Source organism: Antechinus flavipes, chromosome 3, assembly GCF_016432865.1.
Source record: "Antechinus flavipes isolate AdamAnt ecotype Samford, QLD, Australia chromosome 3, AdamAnt_v2, whole genome shotgun sequence".
Taxonomy (NCBI): Eukaryota; Metazoa; Chordata; class Mammalia; order Dasyuromorphia; family Dasyuridae; genus Antechinus; species Antechinus flavipes.
In genome coordinates this window covers 289786328-289803913 of record NC_067400.1, presented here as the reverse complement: position 1 = coordinate 289803913, position 17586 = coordinate 289786328, and the positions used below count along the sequence as shown (strand labels likewise).

Sequence of the window (17586 nt, the reverse complement as noted above, 5' to 3'; positions counted from 1 at the left end):
CCAGAGTCTTGTGATATTCAGATATAAATAGTGATCTCAGAAAGTTCTCTCTCATATACACACATACAGAGTTTTTTGCCTATTTAGTCCCTTCTGATTTTTCACTGTGAACCAAACTGCCATGACGACACTCTAGTAAAGAATTTGTATTTATTTTCTCCTCCTCTACCATATTTTTTACCCTTATTCTTGGCCCTGTAGATGGGCATGACATTGTATGGCCCCACAATGGAATATATTTAATCATGTACTACCGTGTATAGAATACATATGTATGTGTATGTATACACACATATGTACATAGGGATGAGATAAATTTAGAATAAGAGGATATTGATTCAAATTCTGTTCTGGACTTTGGTTTCCTTCATGATATAGTACAAGCTTCTATAAGAAGCCTCCGGATCCCCTGGTTGCTAATGATTCCCTTTCCAATCTAATTTGCATTAATTTATACCTTCTAAGAGGTAGCTCAGTACAGTGATAGAGAGCTAGCCTTGGAGCCATATGTATAAACTGTGTGGCCATGGGTAAGTTAGTCTGACCTGCATTGGTAGAAGGGCTTTTCTCATTTAGGAATTCCCTATACTAGTCAAATCACAGGTCCATTTTCTATTGCTATGGATATACTTATAAATGCCCATATTTTCTCCTCTGATAGAATGCACAGTTCTTGAACGACTTTCCCTTTTGCTTCTTCTATACAATGGGTGGCATAAAATGCTTATTAACTAAATGCTTGTTGACTAATTGATCATACGGGAACCCAGTCCATGTAAGGTCAGGATTTGGGATGTTGACCCTTGTCTACCAGAATAATCATATATCTGAGTGATCTTGGCTAATTTATTTTCCTTCTCTGAATCTAATTGTTTTCTTTTTTGCTTAATAGTATTTTATTTTTTCTCAATTACACATAAAAATAGTTTTCAACATTCATCTTTTTTATTTTTTAATTTTAAAAAAATCTTTTTATTGTTTTATTTTTTCTGGTTATACTTGCATATTAACTTTTAAAATACTCATCTTTTTATGAATCATGTTGGGAGAGAAAAATCAGAACAAAAGAAAAAACCATGAGAGGAAAAAAGTGAACTCAACATTCATCTTTGCAAAATTTTGAGCTCCAAATTTTTCTTGCTCCCTTCTTTTCTCCTTCCTCACTAAGACAGCAAACAATCTGATATAAATTGTACAAGTACAATCATGTTAAACATGTGATTTTCACATATGTATGAAAGAAGACTCAGAACAAGAGGGAAAAACCATGAGAAAGAACAAAACAACAAGAAAGAGAAAATAGTTTGCTTCAATTTGCTGAATTTATTTCTTTATCTGTAAAATGAAAGGAGTTAAATGAGATCATCTTAATGATCTTACACCTGCCAATCATGGTTCTACACCTTTTCAATCTGGATTTGGCCAGATTATTTCTCAATCTATCAAAGATTCCATTGCTTACCCTCAATACCATTCTTTTGCCCAAATCCTACCTTCTCCAGCTACAGGCAGCCAGTTTGCCTGCTCTGTGTGAAAAAACAAACAAAAAAACAAAAACCCCATGAATCCAGAACAAACCTCAATTTCTTTGATGCTCTTTGCAGATAATATGAGAAGGATGCCCATGCCAAGGAAGAATACTCCAGTAGTAAAGAAGCCAGAGAGCACTGTCCGGGGTGTGAGGTACGGTCTCCACGCTGGCAACTGCTGCTGTTTAAATGCAGTATTGTCGGGCATTCTGGAGGGTAGACCCCGAGAGCTCCTGCTTTTCATCATCATCTTGGCTCTCTGGGTGGCTCATGGGCTTTCTGGGTATGCAAAATATTACTAAAGTATTACTAATAATTTTAACATTCTTAACAAAACCAGAATTTTTTCTTGTTCCAGGTAGCAAATCATCATTACTAATATTTAGCTATTAGAGTCTTTAATTTCACCTGTAACTTAGTTTAGCCTCATTCAGAGTCTTAGATGGAGTATATCCATCTATTTTCACTAGGCTTGGGTTATAGTTACAAGAACTTTATTCTGATTCAAAGGGGCTGGTACACTTTCGACCTTCACTGCAAAAATCCCAGGCAGGGTCTTGTACTTGACCTATTTTGGTGTTGGTGCTGGTGGTAGAGAGTTGTGGTAATTAATACCCAGTGAAATCTGCTTCCATGAAACAATAATTTCTTATACTCTCCTTGGTATACTAATTTAAGAGCAATAATTTCTGAAAGGAGAAAAAAAGCCCATTAACAATATTTAATTGATTCTTAAGAGTTTCTTTAATTCTTGGGTAATGAATATAGTATATTCTCCCCCTACCCCAAGTGATTGTAGTCAAACACAGAACATTAAGGGTATGATGGGGAGAAGGATCATTGTCTTATAATAATAATATTTTATACAGAAGAAGAGCTAAGGTTTATTCTACTAGACCCCCTCAGAAGTCCTAGGGACCAATAAGTGTATTGATTATATAGAGACAAATTGACCTTGTAGATAAGAACATGAGTAGTGTTCAAATGCAGAATAAACTACTTTCACAAGTCTAAGTTCTGTTACTGGAGGTATTCAAACAGAAATAGGAATACTGCAGAGAAGATTAATACTATAGGTAGGGATTGTAGTATCAGAGTTCCCTAGAACCTTTTAGGGAATCCACAATATCAAAACTATTTTCATAATACTAAGATGTTTTAATTTCAAATATGGTAAATATCAATAAGTATAGTCCATGTTAACAAAAACCTTTTTAGGGTTTTCAGTTTTTAGGAGTGTAAAGGAAATCCTGCCCTAAAAGTTTGAGAATTATTGAATCAGATAACCTTTGAATTCCTTTCCAACACTAAAACTTTAGTTATAAACTAATTTGGAAAACTACTTGTATCTACAGTAATGGAGGAATGTGCCAAGGAAAACTCCAAACTTCAGTAATTTTGCTTTCTCAGCCCCAATCTACTACTAATCTTTTTTTCAGAATTATTTACAACTGGAAAAATAGAACATTTTTAGTTTCTTTCTTTCCTTTTCTAGGAGACAGACATAACCTCGGTTAGGAAGTCTGCTTTTGGCAAGGTCTGGTTCATTCAGCCTTTCAATGCTTGAGCTAACTCCAGTTTCATAGAAGGTGCTGACCAGTATTGGTTGATGAAATTTCTCATTTGGAACTTGATGCACCAATGAAATCAAAGGTCCAGTTCCTATACTTATCCTTAGCTCACTCTACATCTCCTTTCCCTTTCCCCTTTTTTTGAGAATGGCTGTGTTTCATCCAGTCTGGAAGTTGAGTAGCCACTTGAGACTGATCCTAATATTAATCTGGACAAAAGCTCTAACTTGCTCCATTTTTCATCCTGGGCCAATTCATCTCTCCTCAGGCAACCTGGTGGTTCTTTACTCCTGTTGGTTCACCATTTTGATGCTAGACAGTCTAGATATCTTTTATCTTTAGCCCAACTGTGGTTCAGAAATTCCAAACTCAGGTGGTCCACCAGCTTCAGCCTTACCAGCAGTAAGGATTTTAGGTGTGGGCCATTACACCTTGCTCTTTTCAATTTATGCTGTGAGAACTGGGTAACAAGACATAGTGAGGGAAAAAAAAGAGGGGTCTAGATAATCATCTGAATTATCAGTCTGAATAAGAGAAAGTCATCTAGAAGGACTAAAACTAGAAAGTTGACTAGAAGGGATAGTTTGCTAGGTTTGGGGTATTAGTGAAAAATTCCCATTAAAATCCCCAACTAGAGAGGAAATATTTATCTCTTCTTTGAATTTACAATGCAGACAACAGAACTCAAGAGGTTTTTGCTTTAGGAGGTTATAAAATTTTGTTGTTCTTCCATCTCCCAAACTTAATTGTTTCATCTAAGAAGCCAGATTGTGCTTGCTTTGCTTTCAGGTAATAGAATTATTAGTTATATACACCTCATTTAAGAGAAGTAAAAATGGAGATAAAATACTTACGGTAAGAACTTGTGGTTTCTATGACTTAGCGGCCCTGCTGCAAGTGGAATAAGGCTGGTAAGGATCGTATCAGGGAAAGAGGTATACCAGCTGGCTGGGAGGTGATGGGGGAAAATGCACATGGTGGTAGGCACTGGGTTGGCAAAGAATGCCTCCAATTCACTTCCATTATTTGTTTTGCTAAAGCAAATATACTTAAGAGATTGGGTGTGAAAGGCAGTAAAGGCTCTGTGACTAGTTTAAACACAAAGGTAGTACATTAAATTTTAGGCATAGTGGGGGTATTTTAAAGGGTCTAATTTAGGCTACTTGGTGAGTTTTCCTTACTCAGCAAAAGACTTGCAAGGTAGTCATGAAGTAATATCATCATAAAAAAGTTTAGCACACACTTAGTGCTCCATAAATGTTTGTTGTCTTGACTTTTTTGGGCAGGTCTGAGGCAGATCACGATGCAGGAAACTACCCGCTACTGAAACTTGCCCTTTCCTGAAGCAGCTGGGCGATTTATTCAAAGCTAACAATGCTAGACAGTTGCCTGAGACAATTGAGAGGTTAAATGATTCGTCCATGGTGACATAGATAGTATGTGTCAAGAGAAGAACGGGGATCTAAGTTCTCCTCCCTTCAAGGTTAATTCTAAGACCTGGAGCTGTGCAGAGACAGAATGGCCTGCTACGGGAGGCAGTGGGTTTCCTAGCACTGCAAGTTTCTCGATGTTTGAATGATTAATCACTTGCTAGGGATGTTGTAGGGGGGATTCCAGCTCAGATCTGGGTTAGACTGGCTGATTTCTTCAATCTCCTGTAAAGTGATGTTTTCTTGGATGATAATTTATTGCCTACATGACAGTCTCTTTTTAAAATTTTAAGGTCTTAGCAGGATGAATACAGAGAGGACTGGCGAGACTTACATGAACTGATGCTGAGTGAAATGAGCAGAATCAGGAGATCATTATATACCTCAACAATGATACTGTTTGAAGATGTATTCTGATGGAAGTGGATCTCTTCGATAAAGAGAGCCTTAATTGATCAAAGATGGATAGAAGCAGCTACACCCAGAGAAAGAACACTGGGAAATGAATATAAACTGCTTGCATTTTTGTTTTTCTACCTTCTGAATTCAATTCTCCCTGTGAAACAAGAAAACTGTTCAGTTCTGCACACATATATTGTATCTAGGAAATACTGCAACCCATTCAACATGTAAAGGACTCTTGCCATCTGGGGGAAAGGGTGGAGGGAGGGAGGGGAAAAATCGGAACAGAAGTGAATGCAAGGGATAATGCTGTAAAAAATTACCCTGGCATGCGTTCTATCAATAAAAAGTTATTAAAAATTTTTTTTAAGGTCTTCCCAGCCAATGAACTGATGTATTGTCTTTTTTCATTCATTAAATAGGATAATGAATGAAGAATTTTATTTGACATATTCTTTTTAAAATAGTACATGGATATTTCATTTATCCTAAAAGGGTTTTGGTTGTGATTTGTAAAATGTCTTAGGAACAGTTCCTGTGAGATAGAACAGCCATGTAATTGACTAGCTATTTTCTACTCACACCTTCCTCAGTCTGCTAAGTAGATTTGCACCAGGTCTATAAATGTGCTTTCTGTTGTGTTAGTCTTTTTGAATGCTGCCATTCTTTCCTATATAACCTTGACAGGACAATCTGTCGTAGCTGTGGTGAGATATGTCTCTATTGGCCATACAAAATTGCTTTTGGACACTTCAGAGAAATAATCGCTAAGTCCTTGCCTTCAATTTTTCCTTACCATTGTATCAAGAGCTTTCTTTTTTTTCATCTTTGAAGTTTAAAAATATTTCTTAATAATAGTTTTATTTTTCTAAATATATGCAAAGATCTTTTTCAACATTCATCTCTATAAAACCTTGCATTTCAAATTTTTCTTCCTTCCTCCCTCTTCCCCTACAAGCAAGCAATCCAGTATAGGTTAAACATGTGCAATTTTTCTAAAGATAATTCCATATTCATCATGCTGTGTAAGAAAAATCAGATCAAAAGGAAAAAAAAACCACGAGAAAGAAAAAAAAAAACAAGCAAACAACAACAACAACAAGGTGAAAATACTGTGCTTTGATCCATATTCAGTCTCCATAGTTCTCTGGATGCAGATGGCTCTTTCCATTACAAGTCTATTGGAATTGCCTTTCCAAGAGTTTTCTTTAGGTGACCAGATGTCCTGGATGCATGGACTGGTCTCACATTTCATTGCCTTGTCGTGTTTTAACTCTGTTGGAATTCACATGGGAATCTGGCAGTGAATATAGGAACCCTTACCCACCACCCCTGTTTCCTGGGTCTGGCAAATAAATGCCTCCTTAGATTGCACATGGATATCTGGCAGCTCTGGATTTTTAGTCTCATAAGATTTGGACCTTGGTCGGGGGGAGGGGAGGCCTAATGCTCTTACCTTCTTCCTTTATAAGCAAAAAGCATCCTTCTCTTTATGGGCATTTCATCAGTGGCTTGTGAAACATTCTGTACTTAGAAAACCCAAGCTATCTTCCAGATTTAGCTCAATCGTCACCTTATATGTACCTTTCCAGATCCCCACAGGTATTGATGTCTTTCTTTCAACTTTCTGAAATCATTCGGCATTACTTGTATTATGGTTAAAGAGGGCTTCTACTTTAGGGTTTAGAGTACAATAGAAGTTTTACTCAGGTACAATAAGCCATGGTAGGGAGAGGTTGTTCGGTTCACTTTGCCCAGTGAGGGCTAATTAGAAATAATTTCCAGCCAGTACATATAAAGGAAAACAAAGAAGTAAATATGAAGGGTAACAGTGTTCCAAACAAGGAGAAAAGATAGATGACAGAGTTCCATATAGGTATGTAATATCTTCAAAACTTGTTTGTCACTGTGAGAAGAACATTGATGATGACAAGACCACATTATCAAAATCTTAGCAATGTACTGGGGTAGAGATAAAACCTAAAAACAGGGAAGCAGACTTGCCTGCTCAATTTACTCTGAAAAGGATTCTTATTCAAAGATGGAGTCACTCATGTCAGCAGAGGAAAGATAGACTTTTTCTTCTAATAAGTGTTTATTGAACCCTTATTAGCTTGTATGGATTTTAATTCTATTTTATACATGGGTTTTTTAGCTATTTTGGGGGGCATCTCAATTTTGTTATACAATATAAATCCTTTTCCCCTCATTCTCTTTTTTTGTCACGCTCCAAACACTTGCTGAACCATAAGCAAGTTGTCACCTTGTATGGTAACGTCTAAGATTACTTTACTAGAGCTAAGGCTGATTAAAAAATATTAAGTCAGGATTCAAATATAGCATTTTATAGGCTGATTATGAGAGCTATAGTGTTATCTTTTATGAATATGAAGTGTCTTATATATGTCATATACTATTCCCATAAAAATAATATTCTAGACCAATATTAGATAGCATACAAAGAAAGGTATCCATGAATCAAGTAAAAACGACACAAATTTGCTCTACTTTATTATAAAGAGCTGGCAAAAAAAAAAAAGGCAATAAGATACAGGTTTGCTAAAGCATCCCAAAAGGCAAACATCCATTGTGTATGACTCATTTGGCAGCGTGTGGTCACATTAAATTCAGATGCAAATTCTATCCTTATGTCATAATTTGGATCTTCATTAGAATTTGGGAATTAAAAAAGTCCCAGCTTCAAAGAATCGGCTCTACACAGACTTATCAGTTTCATTTCCAACAGTTCAAGAACTTCTTTTCTTATCTGAACAAGAGAAAAACAAATGATTAACAGTGGTGAAAAAGGGAAAACTTCTCAATGTGAAGAAGAGACATTTTGTTGAATTAATTCAATGCTCTTGACTCTTGCTATTTACTCAGCTGTTATTAGAGACATGGCCAGAGAGGGATCATGTCCAAACCCACATCTGATCTGGAGGTGAAATGTTTACGTAAGTAAATGAAAAGGTCCTGCAGAAAGCATCAGTTTCATAAAATAGTCTCTTGTTTGTATCTGTTTTAAAATATTCCATCTCAATGGATTTCCAAGGTCTGCCTTCTGGACTCTTTACAGCCTTGGGTTCATTGTTATAAATGACTTAATATTCCAATATAGCAATTTTTTTATTATTATCTTTACTGATATTGCTAACAATCAACAATAAAATAATATCAAATAATTAATCACAAGATAAAAATGTATCCATTTCTAAAGGGACTATTAGTGGCAGTGTGATATTGTAGCAAAAGGATTGATTTACCTTGGAGCCAAGGGACCAGACTGACTCTGATGTGTCCTGGCTATGTGATCATGGTTAAGATCCTTAATGTCTTGGTACTCAGGCAACTAAGACAATAAATTACAGACAGTTGCCAGTTGGGAGTGGGGGAAGGATTTGGAGGGGGCCAAGCTGAGGAATGTCTGAACTGAATAAAATCTTACTGCTGGTCAAAAAATAAACAAAATAAAAAATAAATTGGTAGCTTACCAGCTAATCATTCAAATTCAACTTGCCCAATCAAACTTATCATTTTAGACTAATAATTCAATCATATTTGGCTTATATAATGCTAGGAAAATTAGTTTAAGCATTATTCTTTTAGTGTTAACTATATAATTTCTGATTGTAACTGGGTACCTTGTTATGTCCTGGATATAGTGCATATTCATTATGATTTCCTATAACTTCTGAATTTCCACTGATAGTATGGAACCATAATCAGGGATCTTCAGAATGATGGCCATGAAGCTCTGAACAAAATCTTCATTTAGTTAAGAAAGGCAGTATGATGTAATCAAGAGACACTGGCCTTGGAGTCAGAAGACTGCCATGTGAATCTGGGCTTTTCCACATGAATTGTGTGAATTTGAACAAATCAATAAACATTTAATACTAGTCACCTTGGGCAACCAAATGGCAGTGGATAATGGGAACTGGAGTTGAAATCTGACCTTTGACACTTACTATCTATGGTGATCCTGGGCAAATCACTTCACTTGGTTTGCCCGTTTCCTCATCTGCAAAATGAGCTGGAGAAGGGAGTGGCCAATCATTCCAGTATTTTTGTCAATAAAACCCTAAAGTGGGTCACAAAGTGTTGTACATGATTGAAAGGACTCAATAAGTAGCCACATAGTCTTGTTTTACAGCAAAGGCAATTGAGATACAGGAGTAAAGTAGCCTTCCCAGGAGACTATTTTGAGGATGGAAAGGGATAATGTAAGTATAATGTATACAACAGAGGGTAAGGTTTACCCTTAATATCCATCAACTACTTTAAAATATTCAGGAAGTTTGAAAGATTAGCCCCAGTTACCTTCTTATATTACTTTGATATTGGATTTCTACAAGACACTTCATAATAATAGCTAGTATTAAGTTTTGCAAAGCACTTTGTTCATATTAATCCATGTGAGCCTTAACCTTTTGAAGCAAGTGCTATTATTATCCCCATTTTACAGATAGGAAACTGCCTAACCTTAACGAGGATGTTAACTGATTTGTTCAAAGTCACAGAGCTAATATCTCCTAGGCAGAAAAAGAACTCAGGGTATTCAGACTCTATTTACTATGCCACTTCTGACCTACAGCCAATGTTTCCCTCTCAGATAAGCAAGGAATCAATGTAAGTTGTTAATTTGATTTAAAAGAAAAAAAAAACACTCAAAATAAAATTATCAGCATTAAAAGAGCCCATAGAAAAGAGGGTACTGTTGAGGGGTAGAAGGCTTATTAAATGAGCCATATGTTAATCCTTTGGGATAGTCTGTCTCTTAAAGTTAAAGCATGAGGATTTATATAACACAGAATAGATGTTCAAGAATGTTTAAGAAATGGAAAATATATATTGTTGTCAGAAGGGTTAATTTCTCCACAATAAGTTACCTCAGAGTCAAATGCCAGAAATCAATTTGAGAGCCAGAATGTGCTGGCTCCCAAAGTCACCGGCTTTATTACCATGTTTGAACTCAATTTCAAATTGAAAGAAAATGTGATTAAAAACAATTGCTGGTTACATGGTACCTCGGGAATGTCCATCAGTCTCCTCAACTTCTGATCTCTCCAGTTCCAATCAAAAACCAAATACTTTAGGGAGTTCAAATTAAGGACATCTGAAAGGGTCAGAGAAATTTGCTCTAGTTAAGACCACATGGCAAGAGCTTATCAAAGTGACTTTTTCCTCCACCCCCTCTTTGGGTCGCTTTTACAGTCGCTGCTGTCCTCTCCCTGGGCAACTAATCTTAGGACATTAAGTGCTCTCCTGGCCTAGTGGAAAACAAACTCAAGCACTCTTCAGATTTCCTCACCCCCTAATCCTGCCCCTGATTCTGAAGAAAAATACAAAGGCAGAGAAACTCCTGTTGTTAAGCTCATGTCCTGGCAGGAAATCCACCCCAAGCCGCCATAATGTGAAACCGCAGAGACTCAATTTTCATCTCTGGCAACAATTTGGTAAGATGCATCCTGTGGTTTGGGGTTAGTGGCCCTTCAGGGGAGGTATGTGAGACTCATCAGTGGGACCCTGAGAATCAGATGGAAGCATGGGCAACCGAGTTGTGTGAGGAACTTTCAGCATTTATTATAGCTATTGGAGCAGAAGGGGAAATCATGATCATGGGCTCTGTTCAGAACTTAAAAAATTTAACATTACTAAGTCAGTTAACCACTCCATACCTCAGGTTCCCCCCACACAAGAGGTAGAAAATGCACTTATCTTTTTTTTAAATCAAATTTAAATGATAGAAAATGAATGGAAAAAAAAAGAAAATGAATGAAAACCATTTCTCAATTTGCATATGATCACAAAAGCTTCATTTGTTCAGTTTTTCTCTTAGCGCTCTCAGAACTATAAGACTATAAATTTGGCTCTACTTCTTTCCAGAAATATCAACATCAAATGCATTTATCTTTTGGGGTGATTTTTTAGTCTAACATCCTCACACTCTCCTCCAATTTTACTGATGAGAAAAGTGAGGCCCAAAGAGTTTGACTCATCCAAGAGTCACACCGTTGTTCATCTTTCCTTTTTGAAGAGGACCAATGATATCACAGGTGACAACCTGTAGTGAGTTGGATTTAAGTGAGGCACAACTGAACAAACCTCACCCTCTCTTCTTGAATCATAGAAGTCTAGGGCAATTCAAAAGTCAAGATGATTGGCTTTTAAGTGTTTGCTAGAATTCATTTGTAAATCTGTTGTTTAGTAATAGTGCTTTTTCCTTAGGAAGTTCATTTATGGCCTGTTCAATTACTTTTACCAAAATAAATAAAATTTAGGTATTCTATTTCCTCTTTTGCTAATCTAAGTAATTTATACTTTTATAAATATTCTATTTCACTTAAATTGTTAAATTTATTAGTGTATAATTGGGCAAAAGAAATCTTTATAATTGCTTTGATTTCATCTTTGTTAGTAGTAGATTCACCTCTTTTATTTTTAATACTAGAAAATTTCTTCTCTTTTTAAAAATAATATTAACCAATGATTTTTCTATTTTATTGGTTTTTCCATAAAATCAACTCTTGGTTTTATTTATTAATTCAACAATTTCCTTATATTCAATTTTATTAACCCTAAAGATAGTGGGGAAGGAAAGAAAAAAGTAGAAAAAGAAAGTTACATGATAACTTTTTTTTGTAAATATATATTCATTCAGTCATTTTATATCATTATTATATTATTGATTTAAGTAGTTGAAGGAAATAAAGTCACTTTCATAAATATTAATTATAATATTGGGCCACATTTGTAGATCAATATGGAACTTATTTGTAGACCAATCTGGAATTATATCCAAAGAGTTATTAAACTGCCTATACTGTTTGATCCAGCAATACCATAACTTTGCTGTATATTTAAAAGAAATAGCAAGTTGTATATAATACATTTACAATTTTGTATGTAATTGTCTTTTTTCCTATTCTGCTATGTTACTGAAATACTTATTTCTTAAGTTCAGGAAAGAAAAAGCTGGCGATGACCTGGGATGCCATGGATGACCTTGTTGTCTTCAATGCCTGACCAAGTTCTAAGGGCTCCAGAGCCCTGCTGCAGCTGCTTTCCTGGCTGTTGGAACAGACTGTTCTCAGCCACCCGATGCCCTAGGGGGTTGGGAGGGAGGGCGGTTTGGAGAGAGTGGGCAGGTCTTCACAAGCTTGGGATAAATGTCCCCTTACTCACCCTCACTGTGGTTTAGCCTGTCTGCTTTACTGAGGTGCAGTCCCTGGATGTGCACACGGGAGAGCTGGGTTAAGCTGTACACCGGGGGGTGAGCTGCCCCGAGAAGGGCTTGACAGCCCAGCCATCAGAGGGGCTCGTCCTTCGTGCACACACACGTACCCCAACACTGTAAGTACATGGCAGCATATGTCTGCTGCCTTTTGTGCTCTTTCCATTATGTTACACTGGCTCCCCCCATTTACCTAGACTTAGAAATGAAGCCTGAAGCTCCTTCCTCCTCTTCTATCCAATGTGGCTAGATAAGCAGAGGGGATAGCAGGGAAAATCCCTCCTCATATTTTCCAAAGAAGTGGGTCTGAGTGTCAGCTCCCCCTCATCCTAGCTGAACTACCTGGGCAAGCCAATTAACTTCTTTATGTTCACTGAAGGGGCTTTATGCATCTGGGGACCCTGAAAAAGTCAATATCTTTAAGCCTCCCTTACTTCATTCTGTAAACCTTAAAGCATTAGATGAATGTATTGTTATTTATCATCTTCACAAAAAACACCAGTAATAACTGGTTTCTAGGCAGGAAAGAAAAAGATAGTATCTGACTTCTGGGCAGGCCTCTATCTCACATAAAGATGGAAGATCTTAATTGCATTCTGAGGCTTTCATCAAGTTCCATCTCTCCTTAAAAATCTTGAATGGCTCCTGGATACCTTTGATGGCTTTCAAGGTGCTTTTTATTAACCTATTTCTCACCACCCTTCTACACAAGACCTCTGCTCCTGCCAGATCTACACCCTTACCACTCCCCAACACATCACATGCTTCCCAAACTGTACTTTTGCTTCATGCCAGTGCCTGTGACATCTCTTTTGTGAAACCTCAGATCATCCTAGTCCAAATTGATCTCTCACACTTCTGAACTCTTACTGCCAACATCTGGCATTTATAATTTTCTGGATCTTATTTATTTGTTATGCATCAGTATCTTTATGAATATGATATAAATTTCTTGGTGGCAGGGATTTTGTTTTAAATTTCCTTGTGTATCTGAATGTGTAGGCAAAGGACTAATTATGCCTGATAAATGCTGACATCTCTTTGGACAAAATCCTTTTGGTTTACAGAGAGCCCCCAAAACTATTTCTCTTATTTTATCCTTCAGCCTTGTATCAGAAGAAGAACAAATTAATGGTATGATGACAGTAAGACATTCACATTCCACTCTCAGAATTAAGCAAAATTAAGTGAGTCCATTTTCCTGCCCATTTAGCTAAGAGGCCCTATGACACCCTCACTCAGGCCCCTAGGGTTCTTACCTTGCTGAATGAGTGCTTTGATCCTTCCAGGTGTTCCCACTCCCAGATGGACCACACCTTTCTCCAACAACTTTACCTGCTCCTGAATCTGCTCCAAGATTGACAAGAAGACAAGAAAAGGGGTATCAAAAAATAGGCAAATTTAGAGAAATTTCTCTCAAAGATAAAGGATGAGAAAAGGGGGCAAAAAGAGTCAATGGCAGAATTAATCTTGACTGTAGCATATGGTGACCCCAGGAACACAATCTTATGAAAACAGGCATGAGAGCATGCAGCCCTGGCAAGAGTAAATGAAAGCAGTCCTATGGTTAATAACAAGCAAGAACAATCACTAGCATTTATGAAGTGCTCTACATATATCATATCATATCATTTGAGCTTCATAAAACCCCTGTGAATTATTATCCCCATTTTGCACATAAGGAAGCTGAAACCCACATGTTAAGTGACTTGCCCAGCATAACACAACTGGCAAATTGCCTGAAGGAGGATTCAAATTCAGGTCTTCCTGGCTGAAGTTTCAGCACCATCTCACTGATCCATTAACACTGGCCTCATTGTGTTCCTTGAACAAGACATGCCATCTTCCAAGTCAAGGAAAATTTTCGTTGGCTCTCTCCCTTGACATTCCTGCTCCTTCTTGATTTTAATGCCTTTCCTCCACTCATTATTTCCTGTTTAATCTGTCTATAGTTTTTCTATATATGTTTTTTGCATGTTGTTCTCCCATTAAATTGAGGGTAATACTAGTTTTTTTTTTAATCCTTCTTTGTATCCTCATCACTCAGTGCCTGACACATGGTAAGTAGTTAATAAATGTTTATTGACTGGTTAACCCAGTGGCTTCCAAAATAAAGGAAAGGTTATAAAGAGAAAGCCTATTAATAAGAGTGAAAGTGGAGAGTGTAAAAGCCAGCTTGAAGCTTAATATTAAGTAAAAATTAAGATCTTGGCAAATAGTCCCATCACTTCCTGGCAAAAAGAAGGAAAAGAAACAGAAGTAGTATCAGATTTTCTATTCTTGGGCTCAAGGATCACTGCAGATGGTGATTGCAGCCATGAAATTAAAAGATGCTCCTTGGAAGGAAAACTATGGCAAGTCTGGACAGCAGACTAAAAAGCAGAGACCTTGTTTTGCCAACAAAGGTCCATATAGTCAAACCTACTGATTTCTTAGTACCAATGTATGGTCATGAGGGTTGGATTATAAGGAAAGCTGAGTGCCCTAGAATCAAGGCTTTTGAATTGTGGTGCTGGATAAAACTTTTGAGAGTCTCTTGGACAGCAAAGAGATCAAATTAGTCAGTACTTAAAGAAATTAATTTAGGTTATTAATTTAGGAAGTCAAATACTGAAGCTGAAATACTTCAGTTACATGAGAAGACAGAACTTCCTGGTAAAAACCCTGATGAAGGGAAAGACTGAAGACAAAAAGAAAAGGGGACTGCAGAAGATGTGATGGATAGTTAGTGTCTTGGAAACAACAAATGAGCTTGGGCAGAATTCCAGAGAGAGCACAGAAAGACCTGGCATATTATTGTCCATGGGCTCACGAAAAGTCTGACTGAACAACAATAAAATAATGAGAAGAGGTTGGAGGAAAGAAACTGAAGAGCACCATATATGTCCATCCACACTGTTATCAAAGGATTCTCTCCACATGAACTTCTTTTGTCAATACACCATAGATCTTTCCTCACCTTTATGTGTTTTGCAAATAACTTCAGCACTTTACAGTCACCTTTGAATGCTGTCATTGATCTAGGGGAAAATCAAACAAACAAAAAATGAATGGAAAAGGAAGGCAATTCTTTTTTTAATTAACTAATTATTTTAGTAATACTTTTTATTTTCAAAATACATGCAGATAGTTTTCAACATTCACCCTAGCAAAACCTTGTGTTCCATATTTTTCTCCCTCCTACCCTCATCCCCTCCCCTAGACAGCAAGTAATCCAATATATGTTTAATATGTATAGTTCTATAGATATTTCCACATTTATCAGACAACAATTCTTATAATCAGTGGTGAGTAATTAAAATAATTGGTTTTTCTAGAAAAAAACATAGGATACACTTTAACATTTTCTTAAATCTAGGCAGCCAAACACAATAATAAACTGGGTCCTGATTTGTGGCTTACTGATTTCAAAAGTATAAATGCTCATACTGGAAATTTAACAATTGTCTCCAGTCCAGATAAAGACTTGAGGTTCAAGTTTTTTCTTAAATATTATATTCTGCAGAGAAAATAATACATTAAGGAACTGTTACTAGTGGGGGCCACTGGCATCCACATTCTATGCTATGACAGAATTAGAGTTGGAGGAGACCCAAGAGGTTACTGACTATAATTCCTACACAATCCATAGGTGGCCATCCAACATTTATTTAAATGCTCGTGAGAGGAAATCCATTACCTCTCAAAGACAGTATATTCCAATTCAGGGTCCACTCTAGTTGTTGGAGTTTTTCTCTTACCTAAAGTCTCCTCTGGAGACACATGGAGTAAATAAAATTTCTCTTCCTTAGAATAACCCTTCAACTGCTTGAGGATGGGTCACATGTGTTCCCTGAGTTTCTTTTGCAGATAAGGATTTTATTATGCATTACTGTTATATTTCAGGCAATCTGATGTAATATATGTTATATCTGAATCTGTAGAATAATGAGCCATGTCTAATGACCCAGAATAATGGATTCTGTTGTATTTGAACTGATCCTTAATATTGGCTGGCCATATAAGAAATATGGTACTTTCCAAATGGCTAAGTTGGTTTAGAATATGCTTTAAGGGCATTAATGTCAGGCACACAACTCTGAGTGGCAAAACTGAGGGTTATTCACCAGTAGTCCTTATGAAGAGAACCTAATTTGTACAGGAGCCAACCCTTATTTCAGATCATCTGTCAAATCTAACCTTGAAAGAGAATGTAGGCTTATAGGAGAACATGAAAACATTAAGAACTGATAAACCTAGTATGGCAGGAGTATGTTATTCTCTCTTCAAAAGGTATTTATGCACATTTAATGCTCAAATCAATTTGAGAGGAGGGCCCTTCCTGAGCCAACCTCTTTGCCAACAGATTTTAAATCTGGAATGAATTTTTTTCTACTAAATGTTTCAAAATAGCAAAAAATGGTAACAGCATATTATTTTTTCCCCTACTAGCAACAAAAAATCAACATGAATTCTTATGACACCAGGTGGAACAGATCAGTGTATAAGAGTAAAAAACATTTGGAGACTTCTTAGGATTACAGTGATTTTTTTAGGGAAGAACTACAGCTGAAGATGAAACATAATATGAAGAGGAGAAGGGCTTATACAGAGTTAAGTTACATGTGTGTTTAAGAGAGAAAAGCTAAAAGTCAGTGATTAATTATATATTTTTCTAAATTCAAGCTTAGATCAATACATGAATATGTCTACATTCAAATTCCTTAATCTTATATATGTCTCCGTTGAAATATCATCCCAAATTTATCTCCTTTAAATAAGCATTTCCTAAATAGCCATTCTCATGTTTGACCACCCTCTCTAATCCATCCTTTACAAAGAAACAAATGAATCTTTCTACTGTATATGTCACAGTGACATAGTGTAGCTCCTAGGGAGGATGTAGCAATAACCCTAAGGTTATCAGGCCTTAACCCTAAGGCCACTTGGCCTTGGTAGTGCTGTAGTAATACAAGCAATCTGGCTGTCCAATAAAAATCTGTTGGTCAGTAATAACAAAGTTTCTGAGACAATCTAAGCCATAGAATTCAATAATGGGTACAACTTCACCTCTAATCATAGAATTTAATACTCCTCAACTCTACTCTAAGATCACTCTTTAATTCTGTAAGCCATAAAATTAGCATATAAGTGACTGAGCTTTATTTTTTCCTATAAATTTATCTTCTTGCTCCTTGTTCTTTGCAAAATTCTTTTTGAACTCAGCCCACTTTAATTTGCATTACAATTTTAATAAACTTTGCTCTTTGACTTGGGGATGGGTCCAAAACTGCAAAATCTTTTGAGACACCTTGAGACACAGCCTGGACACCCCACCCTGTTTGGGGTCTCCTTTGAATCTCAACAATAGCATGCCATCCTTCTCTTAGCACTGCCTCTATTTTTACATAATGTTTACAATGTTTACATTAATTAAATTA

The 17586-nt window shown here is 36.6% G+C and overlaps 2 protein-coding genes across 3 annotated transcripts in view; both read right to left on the bottom strand.

The window, feature by feature from the left end:
• Positions 1-4410, bottom strand: part of LOC127553995 (cell cycle control protein 50C-like) — a 34050-nt gene extending 29640 nt beyond the window's left edge. Inside the window, exons 1-2 of one of the 2 annotated variants that reach the window (XM_051985184.1) lie at positions 3955-4410; positions 1579-1808 (exon numbers count right to left, since the gene is read on the bottom strand). In XM_051985184.1, coding sequence (XP_051841144.1) covers positions 1579-1779 — 201 coding nt within the window. In that variant the 5' untranslated portion in view covers positions 1780-1808; positions 3955-4410. Of the gene's footprint in view, positions 1-1578; positions 1910-3954 lie in introns of those variants that run through there. The other variant, XM_051985185.1, reaches the window with a different exon arrangement.
• A 3000-nt stretch (positions 4411-7410) lies between these two features.
• CMSS1 (cms1 ribosomal small subunit homolog) overlaps positions 7411-17586 on the bottom strand; it is a 402077-nt gene continuing 391901 nt past the window's right edge. The window contains exons 6-9 of the mRNA XM_051990598.1: positions 15126-15186; positions 13426-13513; positions 9960-10048; positions 7411-7699 (exon numbers count right to left, since the gene is read on the bottom strand). Of these exons, the coding sequence (XP_051846558.1) occupies positions 7616-7699; positions 9960-10048; positions 13426-13513; positions 15126-15186 (322 nt within the window). The 3' untranslated portion in view covers positions 7411-7615. The remainder of the gene's footprint in view (positions 7700-9959; positions 10049-13425; positions 13514-15125; positions 15187-17586) is intronic.